The 20,311-nt window shown below is 45.9% G+C and overlaps 1 protein-coding gene across 3 annotated transcripts in view; it reads right to left on the reverse strand.

The window, feature by feature from the left end:
* The window catches only part of BMP1 (bone morphogenetic protein 1), a 138,539-nt gene that overhangs the window by 75,774 nt on the left and 42,454 nt on the right, over positions 1–20,311 (reverse strand). For 2 of the 3 annotated variants that reach the window (XM_080982350.1, XM_080982352.1), the window contains exon 2: positions 488–601. In XM_080982350.1, the coding sequence (XP_080838476.1) occupies positions 488–601 (114 nt within the window). Of the gene's footprint in view, positions 1–487; positions 602–20,311 lie in introns of those variants that run through there. The other variant, XM_080982351.1, reaches the window with a different exon arrangement.

Raw genomic sequence — 20,311 nt, forward strand, 5'->3', positions numbered from 1 at the left:
GTTAGCTGGCCAGAGTGGCTGGGAAAACCCAGCCAGCTGGGCAGGGCATCACCATCACCATCACCACCACCATCATCATCATCATGTGGGTGGGAGATGGGGGTCCATCACCTCCTCTTCCTCGCTTGAACAGTCAGTAACCCTGAGGCAAGATGCCTACTTCAATGGGCAATTACCAGTTCACAGAGTTTTCAGTCAGTTCTGAAACCGTTATAATGACCGTAAACATTACTATTATTTTTGAAAAGCTAAAGAACCAGACTGAGAATAGCTAAAAACTTGAAAGAGAGAACTGAAGCGAAACTGTACAAGTGATGAGTAATCCAAACTAGTACTGAGAATCAGATTCTACCCCTGGCCGTGTGTCAAGACATGCTATTCAAGTTCCAGTACAATAGGTCTGCTCATTTGCTACCAGAAACACGGAAGTCACAGGTTTGTCTCTGTGTGTGCATTGTCTGAGTTGTATGGAGATGTGCAACTGTACCTGAGGAGTTAGTGGCAGTTCTCTCAATGGTGTGCCGTGTGAGATCCACAACCCGATCCACCTGGAACATCTTGAGGTCTTCTTCGTCCAAGGCAATGTCTCCTAAAAAGGCAGCTGTGGAGGGTGGAGAGAGAGAGAACTTGTGAGGAAGAAGTTCAGTTCTGATTGCTTTGTCTAGACCTTGAAGGAATGTGTTGGGATTTTTTAATGGATGGGAAAGCAGGACACATTCACCCGCTTTGCATGTGATTTGTGTGAGAAACACCACCGTCACCAAGGGGAAGGGGGGGGGAAGGGGACCAGTATGGGGAAGCAGGAAACAAAAGACCTCAAATGCACATTAGAAACAGTTTATTGAGGCAAAGACAATGTGTTTTTGAGGGGTTTTTTCTAGTGTAACTGAAGTTATGCACACACTGGACTGTTAATGTGCTGATGGATTTCACAGATCTGGGATAGCTCAGTCAGTAGAGCATGCGATTGTTAATCTCAGGGTTGTGGGTTCGAGGTCCATGTTGGGCAAAAGATTTCCTGCACTGCAGGGGGCTGGACTAAATGACTCTCATGGTCCCTTCCAACTCTACAATTCTATGATCCCAGATTTGCACAAACCTGCCCTATATATAGTGTGTCATTGGAAGCATGAGGGCTGTTGCGGCTGTGCACCTTTAACGTTTTTTAAAAAATGAAATACAAGAGCAGTTCTGTGCCGAATAGCCATTAGAAAGGGTTTGATTGTCTTAATTTATATAGTTCATCTATGCTGAAGATCAGGACGCAGGTGGCGCTGTGGGTTAAACCACAGAGCCTAGGACTTGCCGATCAGAAGGTCGGCGGTTCGAATCCCCCCGACGGGGTGAGCTCCCGTTGTTTGGTCCCTGCTCCTGCCAACCTAGCAGTTCGAAAGCACGTCAAAGTGCAAGTAGATAAATAGGTACCGCTCCAGCGGGAAGGTAAACAGCGTTTCCGTGTGCTGCTCTGGTTCGCCAGAAGCGGCTTAGTCATGCTGGCCACGTGACCTGGAAGCTGTACGCCGGCTCCCTCGGCCAGTAAAGTGAGATGAGCGCTGCAACCCCAGAGTCGGTCACGACTGGACCTAATGGTCAGGGGTCCCTTTACCTTTACCTATGCTGAAGATCTGTCCTTTCCATTTGCACTTTTGTGCACGTTCAACCAGACAAGCACTTTCAACTGAACACTTTCTCACTGTTTCACATTCACACTAGTGTTCAATGTTCAATGGGGTGTATTTGTACTGTGTGTCCCCTCAGTTAGTACTTCTCCATCCTCCCTCAATTCCAGAAACCTGAGCTCCATTGTAGGCATGGGCACAGGTATTTGTTTATCTGTGTACACAGCCAATTTGTTTAATTTGTTGAGATTGAAATTTTTCAATATATCAGACTTGCAGAAAACAGCAGAAGCCCACTGAAGAGCACCTCACCAAAACCCCATCCTTGAAGACTTTCGTCTTGTTCTCTGATTTTACTTTTTAAACTTGCTAATTCAGCATATTCCATCAATTTCCATTCCCTTTCGTAGATACTGCATCCTCCTGCCATTTGGGAGCATAGTACTCTCGCTGCCGTAGTTGCATATAGAAACAAATTCCTTTGATTCTTTGCTCCATGTGATCCATGGAAAAGCTTCTGGTCTTTTGGGGAGAGTCCTCTTCAAAAAACATTTCATTATATATCATCTCCCAAAATCCCTGAGTTACTCTGCAAGTCCACCACATGTGGTAAAATGTACCTCACTTTCTTCTTCTTTCTTCTTCTTAGTAAATAATGATGTTTGATATGCAATCATCTTGGCAGCAAATTGTAATAAACCAACACTGATAAAAGACAACAGGAAGCATCTACTCGCATGCAGACTGAGCAGTGCAACAGTGCACATACAAGTCAGGAGCAGAATGCGACAGCTGTAAACTGGTCAGACTTGAATTCCTCCAAGACCCCTGCAAAGTCCCTGAATGTTGCAATCTGTTTCTGTCTTTTGCTTGAAGCAGCATCTGATAACTCTCCATGCTACCTTTGGATAAGAGAATTCCAAAATAAAGCCTGAAGAAATGTATTACTAATATCTTCGTCCCGTTAATAGAAATGTGATACAGCTTCAGAAGAAGAGCACCAAAAACCTTCATTAACTGAACTGGCTTTTTTGCAGCTGTATCACATTTGTGGCTCAGGCATCCTGTGATCAACCAGGATCTGCAGATCTCCTTCCTCCTTCTGCTGCTCCCAGCCCAGCAGTCTCCAACCAATAAGAAACAAATGCATGATTAATCCCCAAATGCATGACCTTACAGTATATACTATTCCATTTCATTCCATTTCTATGACTCTGCTTCATGAGGTCATCTGCTTTTCCTTGCAGAATTCCTAGATCTTTATTGTATTAAAATATTTTCTAAATTTTGTTTTTCCAGATTTCATCAACACACTTCTACTTCCGTCCTCAGACTGTTTGCTAAAATGTAAATAAAGTAGTCCTGGGACCAGTCCCTAATGAACTTAAATTAGTTACTTCTTTCTAACTTTAAAACTTGCTTATAGCACAAAACTCTTGCCATTTTACCTTTAGTTAGTTTCTGTAAGGCCTGGATCTCGTTTCCCTGTTTAAATAGTAACATTAATGTTGTGTGGTATAAAATGCTTTACTGAAATCCAGGCATATTGTACGTATCAATGACAACTCCTCTCTGTCCAGTGAATAGCTCTCATATAAAAAAGGATGAAACCATGATCTTGTGTCCTGCATCTTCAAGGAAACCACACTACTATATGTCACATTAGGTAGTTTTTTTTTATTCCTTTAGTATTTATTTCAGAGACTTGCTTTAAGGGATATAGTTTAAGTCCTGTATGTTTGGGGAGGGGTCCATAGTGTTGGGATCTTGACCAAAGTCCAGGCCTTTTCCCTGAATTCTGAAAAGCACTTTAAAAAACACAACTACTATTTACAGAGAAATAAATGAAGGCACACTTGTTGCTTAAGAATTGTACTAGCTTTATTTTAAACATGCTGTCTAATAAACTTCTTCCATTGGTTCTCTAGGGCAGTGTACTATGGCCACTGGCAATGTTGAGTTCTACCCCAGAGTTCTACCCTAGTTTCAACTGCTGGGTGCTCTGGTAGGTTGGGTTTTCAATGGATAACTAAGCCATCCAATCATTTGTGTCTTGCCGTCTTCAAAGAAATTCAGGGCAGCAGACATGTACCTTGTACTCTCACAACAACCCTGCAACCTGAGCAGATATCTGAACTCACTTCTCCCTAGATCAGAGCTTTCCAAACTTTTCATGTTGGTGACATACTTTTTAGACATGTATCATTTTGTGACACAGTAATTCAGTTTTACTAGCAAACCAGAGGTTAAACTAACCCTTTTCCAGCCCTGGGAGGAACGTTTGCGTGACACACCTACACACTGCAGCCAATTCACTAATGTGGTGCGACAAACAGTTTGGAAAGCTCTGCCCTAGATTAAGACCACTTGCTACAGAATGCATTGTCCAGATTTGCTTTTCCCCCTACCACCTCCATATTAAGATGGATCTAATAAGACAGACCACTGGAAAATATAAATGCCATAGCCTCCCGCCACCAATTCCCAACCTGCCCAGAAGGATACTTTGATACCGTTATCAAATGCTGCAGAGAGATTCGGGATAATTATTAAATTTACACTCCCCCTGTCCTCCTCCTCCTCCTTCATCATGACAACCAAGGCAATTTCAGGCTCTGCAGAGCAGTGGAGCTTCAGTTTCAGGTTCCCGTGACTGCACAATGGCCTGCCAACAACTTCTAAATCTTATTTCCACAGCCCAAAGTGCTTTTCAAAAATAAAAATCAATGCTGATAGTTTTTCCCCCAATGTAGACATTCCAGATAATGAATGCTATCCTGAGCAATATCATCAGGGATGCAAGGAATGTAGACAATATAGCTCAAGGTCTCTTTATGTAGGGGTTTCGTCTCAAAGACTGGGATGAATTGGCTTTATCATCAGATGGTGTGTGTGTGGAGGGTGTGTGGAGTAGCTATCTATGGGTAATATTTGCTCTCTCCTTTTGAGAGCTTGGTTCTTCCAACCCTCAGGATGAGGTGAGGAATAAAACTTTCGCTTCAGCAAAGCTACACCCTCGAAAGAATGCCACAGCCCCATCCTTCTCATCTGCCTTTACATGAGAGCACAACGCATGCAGGGGAGGCAGCTGCCACGACTGATAGTGCCTGAGTACCCCCATCAGCTCACTGGCTCTGCTGGCATCTACAGTGTTTGAACATCTGGCTCCCAGAAAGACTGCTGCATGTCTTAGAGATCTTTTAAAAAAAAAAAAATACTACACAAATTGTTTTAACCTTGAACTTCTTTTGCAAATTCCCTTTCTAGTACACCCTCCTATTTTTCTCCTGCACACACATGCTGCTGAGCCAATCTGAGCTCATACAGCCAAGGGATACTCAAATAACCTCCTATTCATTTGCCACACAAAGTATCAAAACCATATGGTCTAGCTGAAAGAAATGGATAACAAGCCCTGCTCCCTGGGAGAGAACCTGGACTCAGTTCCCTCCTCCCATAGCCCAATTCAGGGACACTTCCCCACTCTAGGCAATTAATACCAGAGGACTCAAAGTTCAGAGTATGTATGCAAAGGTCCACATTCTGCAATCAGCAACATTTATTCTGTAATTAAAATAACACATGTTCCCATTTGCTCCCCCCCTCCCAATCTACAAGTTGTATCATTTTAAGACTTGAAGCATGTCTGTGTAACTCTGGTGGGCCAATCTCAGAAGTCTAAGCTTTGCCTGAGCTCACAACCCACTAGAGGAGGCTGCTGGTGAGCCTGATGCTCACAGGTGCCATTCCCTACACTTAAAACCTCTCAACTCTCCCTTGGCAACTGAGGGTGAAACAGGACTCCTTAACTAATCCACCTGGGGCTGCCAGCTGCTGGTTTCAAATCTGGATACATAAAATATTTAATATCTGCAAAAGCATGTTTGCATGCTTTATTCTGCTAATTTTCTCTCTCAAAGAATTTTACCTAATAAGATATTCCCAAACATAGTGCCCATGCAGACAGATGCATGAAAGGAAACTCTAAGACCTAATCCAAAGAGGGTGGTGCACGGATGCCACAATGGATAAAGGAGTGTGTCGTGTTCTTTGTGTTAGAAGTGTATATCGAAAAAGCATGCCATGTCTCCACACAGGCATCCTGGGGACAGTGAACATGCTGGGCTGATCAGCAGACTCTGCATTTGCTTTGCCATTTAAAAGTTCCTTGAGGGAACAAAGAGACAACCACCAGCCAGAACTTTGCACAGAGCAAAATCATACAATGGGAATAAAGGCTATGTGGCAAAGCAATCCTGGAATGTGACACATGAGGATCCTTGGCGCACAGAATGGAAACATCTGCAGTCAGTGAGTGAAAGCAGGCAGAAAGAGGCCTCTTGGTGCCCAGCTCCCAAAATGGACCAATTGCATCCCAAATTCATAGTGATTTGTTGGAAGCAGCACAGCTCCTACTCAGCATCTCCACCACCTTCCCCCTCCTTTTCTGACCCAGCTTGGTGACCCCTGGAGTGACGGCCCCCTGTGACAAAAGGGTGGCACCTTATTCCGACATGTGGGGCAAATAACGCAACTGCCAAATGCAAAGCATGTACAAGAGGGTTCGCCTTTATTAGCTCCACTTTTGTAACCATATATCAAGAGCCACCTATCACCTTGTACAGCTTCTTGAAGGACGTATTTAAAGGCATCTTTAAAATCCTTTCTAGCACCTGGGCTTATTTCCTCCATCCCCAGGAAGTTGTATGAGATGCCTATTTGACACTGCAATTCCCACTGCAGAGCACATTAAAGGCAGGATGCAGCTGAATCACACTCCCTAACTCTGAAACACAGCTGCTTCCAGTTGGAAAGACCTGGCTGTTGAACAGGGCCAGGCTGGGCTCAAGACATGTCCAGTCCCTCTGATGAACTCAGGGGGCGCGTCTCCTGGGAGTTCTGTTGAGCAAGCACACTAAAATTAACAGGAGATGTGCAAGAGCACTACTAGAGTGTCATTTTTCATACAACAGGATGGTCAGACCCTATAAAATAGGCTTGTTTATTTAATTACTTATTTCGCCAAGGAGACTCAAGGTAGCTAACAAACAGTATTAAAACTGGAATAAAAACAAAAGCCTGAAGATACGTGGAAATAAAATTACAGTATCTAACCTGTTTAACAAATTTCAGCAGCACAAAAGTAACACAGAACTGAGCAAGCAAGAATTATATAATTAACCAAGAGCCTTCTTTAAAAGTCAGGTCTTTGCCAACTGCCTGAAGCAATATAGCGGAGGAGAAGTGCCTCTGTCTGACCCCAGCCTTGCCTCTTGAGGTTGAGGGATTTGGAGCAGGATACCAGCTGCTTCTTGCAAAGGAACCTAGAGAAGATGTCAGCTCTTAAGGTACCATCTAAAGGTAAAGACCACCTTGAAACAAGCCTGAAAACTAACAGGGAGCAAACAAAAATAATGTAAAGCTGGAGTTAAAAAACCAGAATACCTAATGCCCCTCAGCAATCTGGCTGCAGAATACTGTGCTAAATGAAGTTCCCAAACACTTTTCAAGGGCTGCCTCACATAGAACATATTAACTTAGGTCTGCCGTTGTCAGGAGGGGCTGTAGACAGTGTACCAACCAAAGCTGGAAAAAGACACCCTTTGCCACTGAAGCCGCCTGCATATCCAACAGGAGCGCCAAAAGGAGTACCCCCAAACTAGGTGCAGTGGCTGATCTTTCAAGAGGAGTGCAACCCCATCCACAACTGGCTACAAACACAACTCTGAGTCACATGGTTCACCTACCAATAATCCTTCCATGTTGGCTGGAGTAAGTTCCAGTGTACTGCACCCCAGCCAGTCCTTTGCAGCTATCAAACAGCGGTTTGGCCTTTCAACTGCCTTCTTAGAACCCAAATCTCTAGATGACCTCCCCAGAAGAGAATGGGGGACAAGATGGAGCCTTGTGAAACTCCATTGGGAAAGGCCATTGAGAAAACCAGCAGTCCCCCAGAGCACTTTCTAGAGCCTCTCTCAGGAATGAATGGACAGTTCAACACCATGCCCCCAGTTCCCATCCCTTCAACATGACCCAGAAGGACACCTTTGTCTATGTTATCAAACCAACAGGGTGACACTTCCCCTACCATCTACCAGCACAGATCACAGAGTGACCAGAGCAGGCCAAAATCCAAACTGGAATGGATAATTGTTTCCATCGCTGTGGTCCATGCACACTCCCCAAATGGGTATTAGACATGGAGTGATAGTCGGGCAAGTCTGAGGGGTGCAAAGAAAACAGGCCATATCATTGCCTCTTAAGACGGAGGGTGTGAAGCCCTCTCTAAGCGAGGCATTTCTTACACAGGCTGTGTGCATAAGCCTGACTATTGATTTTATCAGCCAGGACGGGCAGAGATCAAGACCACAGGTCAGTGAACGTACTTCTCCAAAGGTTTTGTCCACTTCCTCAGGGCCAACAAGCTGAAAGGTATCCAGTAAAAAAGGACAAACCTATTCCCTATTTTCCCATGGAGCCTCTACGGACAAACAACAGCCCGGGTCAGGGTAGATTCAAGTTATTTTATTGGCAGAGAGCTTTGCAAACAAAGTGCTTTGCAAAGCAAGTTTCTGTGGCCTCATATAACTCTTTTCGATGACCATGAAGTTAAAAAGATCCTTCACAATATAAAATAGCTCTGCTGTATATCACTGAGCAGATACTGCAATGGAGGGAAATTTAGCAGTCTTTGTCACCATCATTGCCACAGAATACTTTCAATAATGAGCTCTTATCTGTGTTCTGTCAGTCAGCGCAAATCTTCCTCAGCTATCATTGTAGCCTTTCCCTCTCTCATTTATTGAGCTTCTAGGTCCTCAATAAACCATGGGTGGGTGGGTGTGCTAGTGGTCCCATCAGAGGGAAAAGGGTGCCTAGGACTTATTGTGCCAATTGCCTGAGTCATTTCTGTGTTCCACAGACTGGCCAGAGCACTGGTGGAACTGCCAAGCCATGGCAGTTGGGAAATACCCAAGCCATCAGGAATCTCTTTGAATCCATCAGTCTCCAGGGGCAAATTTCCCTTAATTGGCACCCCAATCCTGTAGAGTTGGACAGCTGACCAGAACCTAACTTTATCAGGCAATGATCTGACCATGGCAACAGATGCACATTGAGCTCCCCCCACCTTCAGTTCATGGCTACCATGCCCAAAGCAAAAGGTGAGGTTAAGCTAATGTCCTGCAAAATGAGAAGGTCCAGATACTGCTTGAGTTGCCATTAAGGCCATGAAGCCCAGAGTTGCTCCAGGAAGGATATCTTTCACATGAAGACTGAAGACACCTAGGACAACAAAGCTGGGGGACTCAAATGCTGCCAGAGATTACCTCTGTCAGTTCAGGCACGGAAACTGTTAGAAAGCAGCGTAGGTAGTACAGCAGCAAAATCCCGATCTTGGTCTGGATATGAAAGGCATGCAGGCATCCAAACCCAGTAGATTGCAGGCCAGGACCAGCGCAAGGGAGACAACCAGCAATGGCAATGCTGCCACCCTGCTTGCTGGGCCTGTGCTGCTGCCCCACAAAGTAAACTTGGTGGGCCCAACTCAGAAAGATAAAAACATTCCCTCTCTCACATATCCACGCAGACTCAATGGTTCAAAACAAGCCAGTGTGATCATCCAGGAGTAAAGCTGAGGTAATAGCAGATTTCCCTTTCACTCACCTGGAATTAAAAAGCACAATGGAGCCAATGGAGAACTGACATGGCATAGCTGAGGACCACATTTGGACAGAGGCATGAGTGAAGGTCTAGCCCCCCTGAGATGCCTCTATCCTTGTCTTCTCATCTGGATCCAGATGGGGGCGGTGGCAGTTATTGCAGCCATCGGAAAGCTCACTCCAAGTTTGCAGTGAGGTAGTTGCCCACAGGTCATGCCCAGCTTTGACAGTGAGCCTGAGAACATTTGCCTGTAGCCAGTTTGGCGGGGCTGCTGCATGTGTCAGCAGGCCCTTGCTTAATAGACTTCAAAGCATTCGTAAGCCCAGGGCAGAGATAAGCTAAATTAAAGAGGAGACTTTGGGAAGACTTCCTATTCCCAAAAGGAGCAACATGGGAAGCATAATTGCGTGGTCATGCTTATGTGGCAAAAGAATGAGAAGATTCACAGAAGATTGAATTTTTTTCATAATGAAAAGAACTCCTTAATAATCTGAAAAAGGGGATTCATGGAAGTGAAAAGAGAGACTATTCAAGGAGGGGTAAATGTGTCACGAGAAAGGCAAAAGTCACCAATAAGCTGCAGCTAGCTGGAGTGGGGGGAGGGAAAGACTAGACAACAGTTCCCAGCAGGCTTGACATTGTGTGCGAATTAGGGACTGATTTATCACAACTCTGGTAAGTCAGTCAAGCCAGCTTCATAACCCAAGGTTTGAAACTGGTTTGCTTTGCAACTGACCAGAGTTTGTGACAAACTAAGATCACGCCACTCACTGCAAGCGGAGACGAGGGGAAGTTAGCAATAATTCTGACAAAATCCTCCTTCTGGCTGTGAGGAAGTCAAGAGCCGGAGTTCTACTTGGGTTTCTTCCACCTTGTACACGTAGCACTAAACCATGTTTTAGCATTAGGTACAAACGCAGCCAGATTATACTTGCCAAAAGGCTCTTTTTTGTGTGTTTGCAGCAGCAGCAGACTAACACAGCTATCCCTGAGTTTACCAGAGCAGGAGATCTGAACATGGTCAAGTAAGGATAGGGACAGAGCGGATAAGGCTACAGCAGGATGGAAAAATACTGATGTCCGCATCCTGTGAAATAGGACCACAACAGTGGCTAGAAAGTGCATCATAACCCACAGCAAGGAAGCATCTAATGAACTTGCCATATTGTTCCTGACCAGCTTGGGCCCCCAGGCTCCCTGAAACAGTGCCTTGTTCTGCTCAGACCAGCCCATTTACTGAAGTTGTTGTCACTCGGCAGAGGTACATCTGACCCCATGGAAGGCCTTGTCTGAAGTGCTGCCACATTGTGGAGCAACCTTCTACTGTGTGCAAATGTTTTGCAAGCTGGTAAAAACATACCTGTTCACACAAACATTCTCGGGCACTGATCCGCACTACCAGCTCTACTGAATTTTGGATAGCTGACTGTTTCCCCGATCGGTCTGTGAATGATTTTAAACAAGCAAGCAAGCAAGCAAGCAAGCAAGCAAGCAAGCAAGCAAATGTTGGCCAGACGGAAGGAGAGAGCAATCAGTTTTTTTGTGATTTCACTCATGTGGAACTGGCATCTGGTGCAGAATTTGGATCCTCATAATTACCCTAGCAGCTTTCTAGTCCTCATGGCTCTGGAGAAACACTTGAGGATTCGCAGACTGTCTCCACTAAAGGTTGGAACTTTTTTGCACGAGTGGAATATTCTGGAGATGTGCTCTGCATCCTGCTCTCCACACCTCTGGTCCCCCTATGCAGGCATCCATCCTGGTTTGCCCCCCGTGCATGAGTCTCTTAGAACTCTAAAAGATTAATTTAGAATAAAGATGGCTCATGCAAAATAAGCAAACCTTCTTGACAATTGGTGTGTGGTGAATTTTCTTTGCAGGGCTAGAATTAGGGCTAGTTGCCAGGTGAAACCTGCCAAGAGCAAGGAAGGGGCTCAGCAGGAGCTTGGCAGGGCTCTAGCAAGGGCAGCCTGCACAGAGCACCCCTCCCAAGGCCAAAAAAGGCTGGAGTCAGGCTGCCTCTACTCCTTGCCCTTCCCTCCTATAGCCCTGCTCAACACCTTCTTTCCCACACAGGTGATATGCTGCCCACCCACCCAGCCTGCCCTCTCCCCTCCCCCCCCCATACAGGCTCCTCACCTACCTTACTGCATGCACACGCATGGGAGAGGAGTGGGGTGAAATGCCCCCCCCCCCACTTCCCTAACCTCCAACATTTATCCATTGAAAATAGGGATTCCATATTCCAAAATAGTAATTTTACTATTTATTCCCCACCCATCTTACTAGATTGCCCCAGCTATTCTGGGGGGCTTCCAACATACATGAAAACATAATAAAACATTAAGAAAACTTCCCTATGCCGGGCTGCCTTCATGTGGCTCGGGGGTCGGATAACTCCAACATTTCTCTAATGAAAATAGGGACAACCTACCATACCCTCCAATATCTATCTGGTGAAAATAGCGACATCCTAAGGAAAAGCAGGGTATTCCAGGATCAAATTAGTAACTGGGATGATGTCTGTAAATCTGGGGGTGTCCCTGGGTCTGCAGTTCCCTCAGGAATATGTGTGGGCACCCTATTGCTGCTCCCCACTTCCTTCCTTCCTTCCCAACCTACCTTCTGGGTGCCTGACTGTTTGCTAGAGAGGCTGGGGGTGATGGGTGTGCGGAGAATTCAAACACCCTGCCCCATCACTCCTGGGAGAAGGAAGGCAGGAAAACCCAACACATTTGGAGCTCTTAAGTACGCCACGATCAATAGCAAGGAGATCTTTGGATAAATTTCTACTTTTGAAATGATTCACACATCTAGGGAAGGGGCCCTAAAATTACATGTGCAAGCGCCATTTCAGTCCAGGAGATATCAGAGTGCTTGTTACTGGATAAATGTTTGAGGAGCTGCACTTCGGGTAAAACATAAAATGTAACACAACAGATGTTGAAAAGTGTATCAGAGCTGCTTTGTCAAAGAAAGACCTCCTTTCAAAATGTTATTTAAAGCTACGCTCCTAAACACACTTTCTAGAGGCTAGATCTGGAAGAAAATTTAAGCCAAAAGAAAGGAGTGCTACTGTTTCTACTATTTGCATCAAAGTGGGCTATAATTTGAGGGGCCTGGTGTCTCCCTCATGCCAGTCCCTGCTTAGCTGAATTTTGACACTTTTGTCCTTCATGCAGCCAAATTAGAAGGAGGCTGTGAGCATTAAGAAAATGGCAGCAGGGAGGACAGGACAAGATGGAAAGAGGGAAGAACCATCAAGCAGAAGAAGCTCTGAGAGTTCAGGCACGGGCCTCTTTCCATGGAATTATTAAGCCATGAAAATGCCCAAGGTCTGAACCCTCTCTCCCTTATTTAGACAGTTTAAAAACTCTTCTTTGAAGGCATCCGCAAAAACCACACTGCCATTCCCCTCCCCACCATCCAAGAAAAGCGGTGAGGCACGTGAAGCAGGGAAGGCTCCTCTTGAGTGGACTCGGGGAAAGGGCTTCCTTCCTTTGCCCTCTGAACATCCTGCACCATGCCCCTGCCAGGTCTCTCGCTCTGGGGTTTTTTGCTTCCTCACACCAGTCAAAATGCGGTCGTGTTTGTCTGTTTTGGGTGTTTGTTGTGTGTGGAGGCAAAGGACCTGCCCCTGGGAGCAGGCATGACCCCGTCCCCACATGGGCACACAAGCACCAGAAGCTGCCTTGGCCACTGGCAGGGCTTTTTTCAGGCGGAACTCACTGGAACTTAGTTCTGGCCCCTCTCAGGTGGGCGCCATTGCCATTATAAGAGAACACGGGAGGTGTTCATGGGGAGTTCCGGCACCTCTTTTTCTAGAAAAATAGCACTGGCTCTGGGAACATTTAGGGGACTAGCCTGCCCCCCTCCCGATCCACTGACCGCAACCTACTGATTCCTGAACTGTAACATATATTTTTGTGTGGCAGAAATGGTGAAACATGATGGCACTGAATGTGGAACAGCTTTGTGTCTGGATCTATAATAGGCAAAATAAGCAAGTGACCATTGCATCCCACAGCTTCTGTGCAGTGCGCCACTGGCCATGCATGCACAGAGAAAAGGGGGAAGCCAACGCACTAAATGAGGATCAACGTTGCATTTGTAGCCAAAACTCATAAATAAAGAAAATGCGAAGAAAGCACATAAGGTGGGGGGAGGGAGAGCCAAGAGTGAATTTATAGCGTGTGTAAGAAAGCTGAATGACCAAACTGGGAATAGCGCGGAAGAAATTCAGAATATCTGTGAAGCTTAACCCTCCATTGACTGGAAGAGAATCTGCACTGTGGCTGATTTGTACTTTCAGCATCTGAAGATGTGTGGTTAAATAGGACTTTTAAAATAAAACAATAATTACAGCCTGCTTTTTAGAGACGACACAATTTCAACAATGAGTTGGACAGCTTCACATTTTATAGTGCTACTGATCTCTTTTAAAATGGATAATCAGAAAATGAAAATGACCACTAAGCAGAAGAAGCTCTGAGAAAGCTGCCTGGTATTTTCATAGATCCAGAGGGGCTCCTGCCTTGCGCAGAAGGGCGACAACCAGGATGTGTTATTCTCTGTGGAAATGGCACGGTTGGTCTCTCGGCCACCTCTCAATTCTTCAGGGTCAACTCCCAAGGAAAGGGCTTTTAAATAGTGCTGTCCTGTTTTTACTATCTCTATTTTAATATATCTGCTTTTATATTGTTTAAATTCAATTACAGTTTAATTATTTTGACTGTTTTTTAATATGCTTTTCACATTCTGTATTTATCTGTGTAAGCCACTTTGAGTACTGGTCTTGGAAAAAGGCCGGATGATAATAACAATAATGATAATAATAATAATGTTCTCCACCTACTATAATGGGTTGCCACTAAAACATAATTTGTTTTATATAGTGCTTTTTCCTAAGTGCTCAGAACGGTTCATATACCCCAGTCATCCCTAGAAAAACCCTCAATATTGTTATCCCCAAAGCAGAGTTGGGGACTGAGGCCGCTCAGTGAGTTTACTGGTGAGATTTGGACAGGTGTCTTCTAAGTCCTGCTTGACGCTCTGACGGCATCGCTGGGCCTGCTTACTACAATATGCCAGCCCTGACCACTTTCACCATCACTAATGCATCTCTCTATCCAGCTTTTGGGCTACTATGTTGACTATTCGAAAAATGTTGGTCTAGGGTAATCGGCTTACCCTGACATGTCCAATGGCATGTTCAGCAGTGAAAAGTCATAAATACCTGAGTGCCAGAAGATACACAGCCTTTTGATTGGTTGGCACTCACCTACACTCTGCTTGCCCCATGTCTAGAAAGGTCAGGTCCGAGCAGTTCTCCACTTGTCCTGAGCTTTCTAGGCATGGGTCCCAGTGATTTTACCTTGGCCCCATCACTTCCCCCCAGAAAACCTGTCCCTTAGCTCTAAATCAGAACAAACAGCAATTCGTGGAAAACTCGGTTGCTGTTTGTTCCAATTCAGTGCTAAACCACAGGTTTTCCATGGGGAAAGTGGTGGGGAAAGTGGAGGTGTGAATAAGCCCTTGCTGGTGCAGTTGATGCACCCCATGGTGAGAGGTGGTCTTCGCCACAGAGGCAACCTGGGTCTCCCTGGGCAAATATGGCTCCAAGAGCATCCCTAAGCTTTGCACCTTTTGTAAACTACTTTGAGGTTTTATACAATCAAGCAGTGAATAAAAATTTATGAAATAAATAAATGTCTGTTTCTTCAAAGGGAGGGCAACTCCACCCACAACAGGCAAACTCCCCAATTCTCCCAGAGTGCCTCTGTCTTAGCAGGATTCAGTTTTAGTCTACTGGACCTCACGCATTCCACCAACTCAGTTTGTGCACGGTCTCTCCTGACTCAGATTTAACAGAGAAGTAGAGCAAGGTGTCATTAGCTTACAGTGATATCGTGCCCCCAAACCTCCTGATAACGGCTCCCAATAGCTTTGTTTAGATGTTAGCACTGGGGACAAAATAGTGCTTTGTGGCAGATAGGCGCAAAACTGCCATAAAACAGTGCTTCCAACTCTCAACCCAGGAAGAAGGTCCAAAAGGATGCCATGGTCAATGGTACCCAAGCAGCGGTGGAGGAAGCCTCTTGGGCACCTGGGGCGGCGTGCCAGGGGCGGGGCGAACCGACCATAGGGGCGGGGCACAGTGCCCATAGGGGCGGGGGAGGGGTGCAGCACCCATAGGGACAGAATGGGGCGCTCGGTGACCCGTGCCGTCCCTATGGGCACAGCAGCGCGCCCCATCCCTATGGATGCCGCGCACCCCATGTCGTGCCATCCTGTCCCTATGGGTGCTGCTGTGCGCAGCAACGCCTCAGTAGGTGGGTGGGTGGGCGAGGGAGGGAGGGAGGGAGGGAGGGAGGGAGAGAAGGAGGGAGTGCCAAGCAGCTAAGCTGCCCCCAGCGCCCAGCCTTGGCATCAGGCCACTCCCCTTCCCCACACCCTGCCCCCCCGCCTACACCCCTCCCCCATCTTTTAATGTTGGAATTGGTGCTGCTGGTGAGTCCTGGCACTTGTTTTTCTAGGAAAAAAGGCACTGATCATGTGTATGATATCATTTCCCCTGCCCTAAACTATGAATCCAGGAGAAATAAGGTGCAGCATATTAAAGTCAGTTATAAAACTCCCTGTTATTTCTGTGAGGCCAACATTTCACCTCTGACCTTAACAACAGAACAGCAGATCCGGGGCGATAAAAGCGCAGGGTACTGAATGGCTGGCAGAGCGCCAATGGTCTAAGCAGACGACTTCAACCTCAGCTGCTGTCTCAAGTTTAAAATCAAGTTAGCTTATCTGCACTAACTGGAATTATCTAATTTGAGTCAAGAACAAGCTCCTTATCTACTAATGCTTTATCCCTTTTCACTCCTGGTAAGGCTGAAAGAAAAGAGCTATTGGAAAACAAAACCAGTGGGTCAAGGAACCAGGTCTTGGGCAGGGGTCACGGCCAAAGATATTGCCGGGGCTTAAACAGGTCACATATCATGCAGCATGACACGCGCTGCACTTCCCATTGGGGTTTCCACAGGGTCAGAGGGGGCTCTTTTCAGGTGGCGGTGTTAGATTTAAGGCATGAGCACGAAAGCTTATACCCAGAACAAACTTAGTTGGTCTCTAAGGTGCTTCTGCTCTCTCAGGCTCCTCTTTGGCCAGGTTCTTCCCCAGCAGCTTTGATCTTGTTCTTTATCTTGTCGAGGTAGCCCACCTTGCTATAGCTCAGGGCTGGAAAGATGGTTCCGACTGTGAAGCCTTCAGTCCAGGCAACAGCCTCCTTGGGCAAGGGTTGCTGTGATCACTAGGTCTGCGCTGTTTTGGTTTCTGGGAATAAAGAGTTCACTGACAGCAGGGGTTTTGTTGCTGACCTGCACTGGTCTCCGGCTCCTGACAATAGCACAGAACTGGAAAGGACTGGAACATCTGAATATATCTTGCTGGAAACAGTATGTGTGGACAACTGCTATATAGGGAAAATTAACAAAGTGACTACATGCATCAAACAACGCAGATTACTTTATTAAAATTTGGGATCCTCTTATAAAATATTCCATTGATAATGCTGAAGAATGGAGTCCACCAGAACCACAAACAGGACTTTGCCAAAACTTAATAGCCCAGTGGTTCCCAATTGGTGGTCTGTGGACCCCAGGGGGTCTGCATAACGCACCCAGGGGGTCTGTGGTCCCATTCACATAACAAAAACCACCACAGAGATATCGAAATTTTCAAAAAGTAGGGGATCCATGACTTGGCTTTTGAAAAAACAGGGGGTCTGTGGTACTGAGCTAATTGGGAACTACTGTAATAGGCTGTCCTGGGAGGGGGTAAGTTTGTAATTGTGCTTATCAGTAAAACTTCTTATGAAAAAGAAAAAGGACAGGTGGTTTTAACGTTACTGAGAAATTATAGCTTTTAAATATAGGAGGGAGGAACAGAGCTGGATCCGACTGGACTAAGGTACAAATCATGTTGCTAATCATATTTTCTATTCACAACCATCCACAGGCAAAAGGATAATATTATTTTGAGTTGCATCCACAACAGACCCATTGAAATCAGTGGACATTACTAAATTAGGTCCATTAATTTCAGCGTATCTACTCTGAGTAGAACATAGTTGGAAATATCCCATGTTTCCATTGTCTATGTTATAAGGGCTAGGGCTGGGTGATATCTACTTTTCAACATCACAATATGTCACCATTGTGATATAGTGAGATACCACAATGTATGAACTAAGGATGGAGCTGTGCAAAGGCATTGGCTGGCTTCATGGTTTTTCCTACATCATGATTTTTGCTTAGCCTCCCCCCCGCCCCGATTCGCCAGGTCAAAAATTATGAAACCGTTATCATAATATGGACTTCAAACTGCACCCCATTTCTCTCCCCCCCCCGTAAGAAAAGAAAAAAAGAAAAGAAAAGAAAAGAAAAGAAAAGAAAAGAAAAGGAAAGGAAAGAAAAAGGCCCTGCAAGGCACAGGGTTAGCAGAAGAGCCCAGACTGGGCGAATGAGAGGAACCAGGATGTGGGAGAAGTGGGAGAAGCATCCCTAGGCACACTCACACGCAGCCTCCCAGCACAGCCCCCTGGGATCCCTAGGCAATGATGTTGTGCTCAGAGTTATGCAAATTATTTGCACTGGCATAAAGAATGTGCAACTGACGAGGAATAGCTTGTGAGGTTACTGGGCTAGGCTGTGTTACAGCTACGATCCTAAGTTCTTACATGTAATTGATGGGTTTGGTTTATATCTGTTGTGTTTAGGACACCTCAATCTGAATTCCCAACAACTGACACTTGCATCACTGAGCAAGTGTCATGAGACATGTTACCTCCAGGAAGACAGGCTGAAGCAAGTTTGGATTTACACATTTATCTGTGGTTACAGAATGGGCTACATATTTTTCTAAATAGATTGTAATATGTAACACCGTGCTCAGTTCTGCCATATGTAAGCCATAAAAGGTAAAGGTAAAGGTACCCCTGCCCGTACGGGCCAGTCGTGTCCGACTCTAGGGTTGTGCGCCCATCTCACTTAAGAGGCCAGGGGCCAGCGCCATCTGAAGACACTTCCGGGTCACGTGGCCAGCGTGACGAAGCTGCTCTGGCGAGCCGGCACCAGCGCAGCACACGGAAACGCCGTTTACCTTCCCGCTATATTTATCTATTTATCTACTTGCACTTAAGGGTGCTTTCGAACTGCTAGGTGGGCAGGAGCTGGGACCGAAAGACGGAAGCTCACCCTGCCAAGGGGATTCGAACCGCCGACCATGCGATCGGCAAGCCCTAGACGCTGAGGTTTTACCCACAGCGCCACCCGCGTCCCTCAATGTAAGCCATAGTGTTGGTCCAATACACTGTGCTGCCTGAAGTGGAGCACAAATGCTCCTCCCCCTGCCCCACCCCATGCTTTAAAAAGTCTTGCTGCACCATTTCTAGTCGTTGCCTTCATCAGCGGCCTCTGACCACGGAGGCCGATCACAGACATCATGGCTACAAGCCATGGGTAGACTTATGCGCCATGAATCTGTCCAATCCACTTCTAAAATTATCCAGGTTATCCCCCATTCCATGCTTTGCTATGTGAGCATAAGAACATAAGAAGAGCCTGAATCCGGATCAGGCGAATTTGCCCATCCAGTGCAGCACCCTGTTCTCACAGGCGCCCACCAGATGCCTCTTTTGGGAAACCAGCAAGCAGGGCCATAAAGCAGAACAAACGACAATCCACTGAAAACCCGGCTGCCGTTTTCTCCAATTCAGCACTACACTGCTGCTCCAGAGAAGCGGACACGGAGCAATGGATCCAAACTACAAGAAAGAAGATTCCACCTAAACATTAGGAAGAACTTCCTGACAGTAAGAGCTGTTCGACAGTGGAATTTGCTGCCAAGGAGTGTGGTGGAGTCTCCTTCTTTGGAGGTCTTTAAGCAGAGGCTTGACAATCATATGTCAGGAGTGCTCTGATGGTGTTGGCAGGGGGTTGGACTCGATGGCCCTTGTGGTCTCTTCCAACTCTATGATTCTATGATTCTATGAGTTTTCCTAGGGGAAAGCACTGAAACCAACAGATGCGTAGATGAGCCCCAAATCACAACAGCGTCCATGGCAAGCAAGAGCAAACATAAGGTGCCACTGGCACTGCCAGTATCCTGAGCAGCCCTGAAAGGTCCATATTCCTGCTCAACAATTAGATATATTGGAGTTTCTATATGAAAACCAATAACACAAGTCTAATCATGTCTGATCAGGATTAAGCATTTTAATCCAGCAGGGCTTACTTCCAGCTAAATGGGGTTAGGACTGAAGCCCAAGTTTTCGATTCACGGGAGACTCAGTACCTAACTTTTGAAGTAGCCTGTAGTCCCATCGTCGCTGCTTTTTCTACAGTAGGGTCAAATTTGTCTAGGAAGGAGTGCCCAAGGGTTCATCTTGATGTCAAATCCTTCATAGAGAAAGATATGCAGAGAAACGATCATGATGGAGTAAAAATCTGTGTGTATTTTGCTAGAAAGTTGTCTCCTGAGGGTGTCTCCAAATGGACACTATTTTGTGGGCAGGATTCAAGCCCATAGAAGAAATTTACGTTGTGTAATTATGTGGATTAAAGTGCTCTGTTGCTCTAGTCTAGTGCAACAAATCCACTAAAAAAACCACAAACTTTCTGGGGAAATTCACTTAAGTGTGGGGTGAACCCATGATTAAGAGAAAGATGTCTAAACATCCTGCAAGCATGAAGACACAGGAAGCTACCTTATCCTGGATCCAGCCACCGGTGCCTCTGAGTCCTTATCTACACCGACTGGCAGCTGCTCTCTGGGTTCTGACAGGGCAGAGTCTCTACCCTACCTAGAGATACCAGGGGTTGAATCTGGATCGTTCTGCAGGCGCAGCAGAAGCTCTGCCTCTGAAGGATGGCTCTTCAAAGAAAGATGAATGCTTATTGTTCCAAAACCGCTCAGCAAACAAGAAATCAGAATGAATGCTCAAGAAAGAACACGCAGAACCTCCACATAAGCTT

The sequence above is a fragment of the Podarcis pityusensis genome (genome assembly GCF_964106645.2).
Source record: "Podarcis pityusensis genome assembly, chromosome: 15".
NCBI classification, from domain to species: Eukaryota; Metazoa; Chordata; class Lepidosauria; order Squamata; family Lacertidae; genus Podarcis; species Podarcis pityusensis.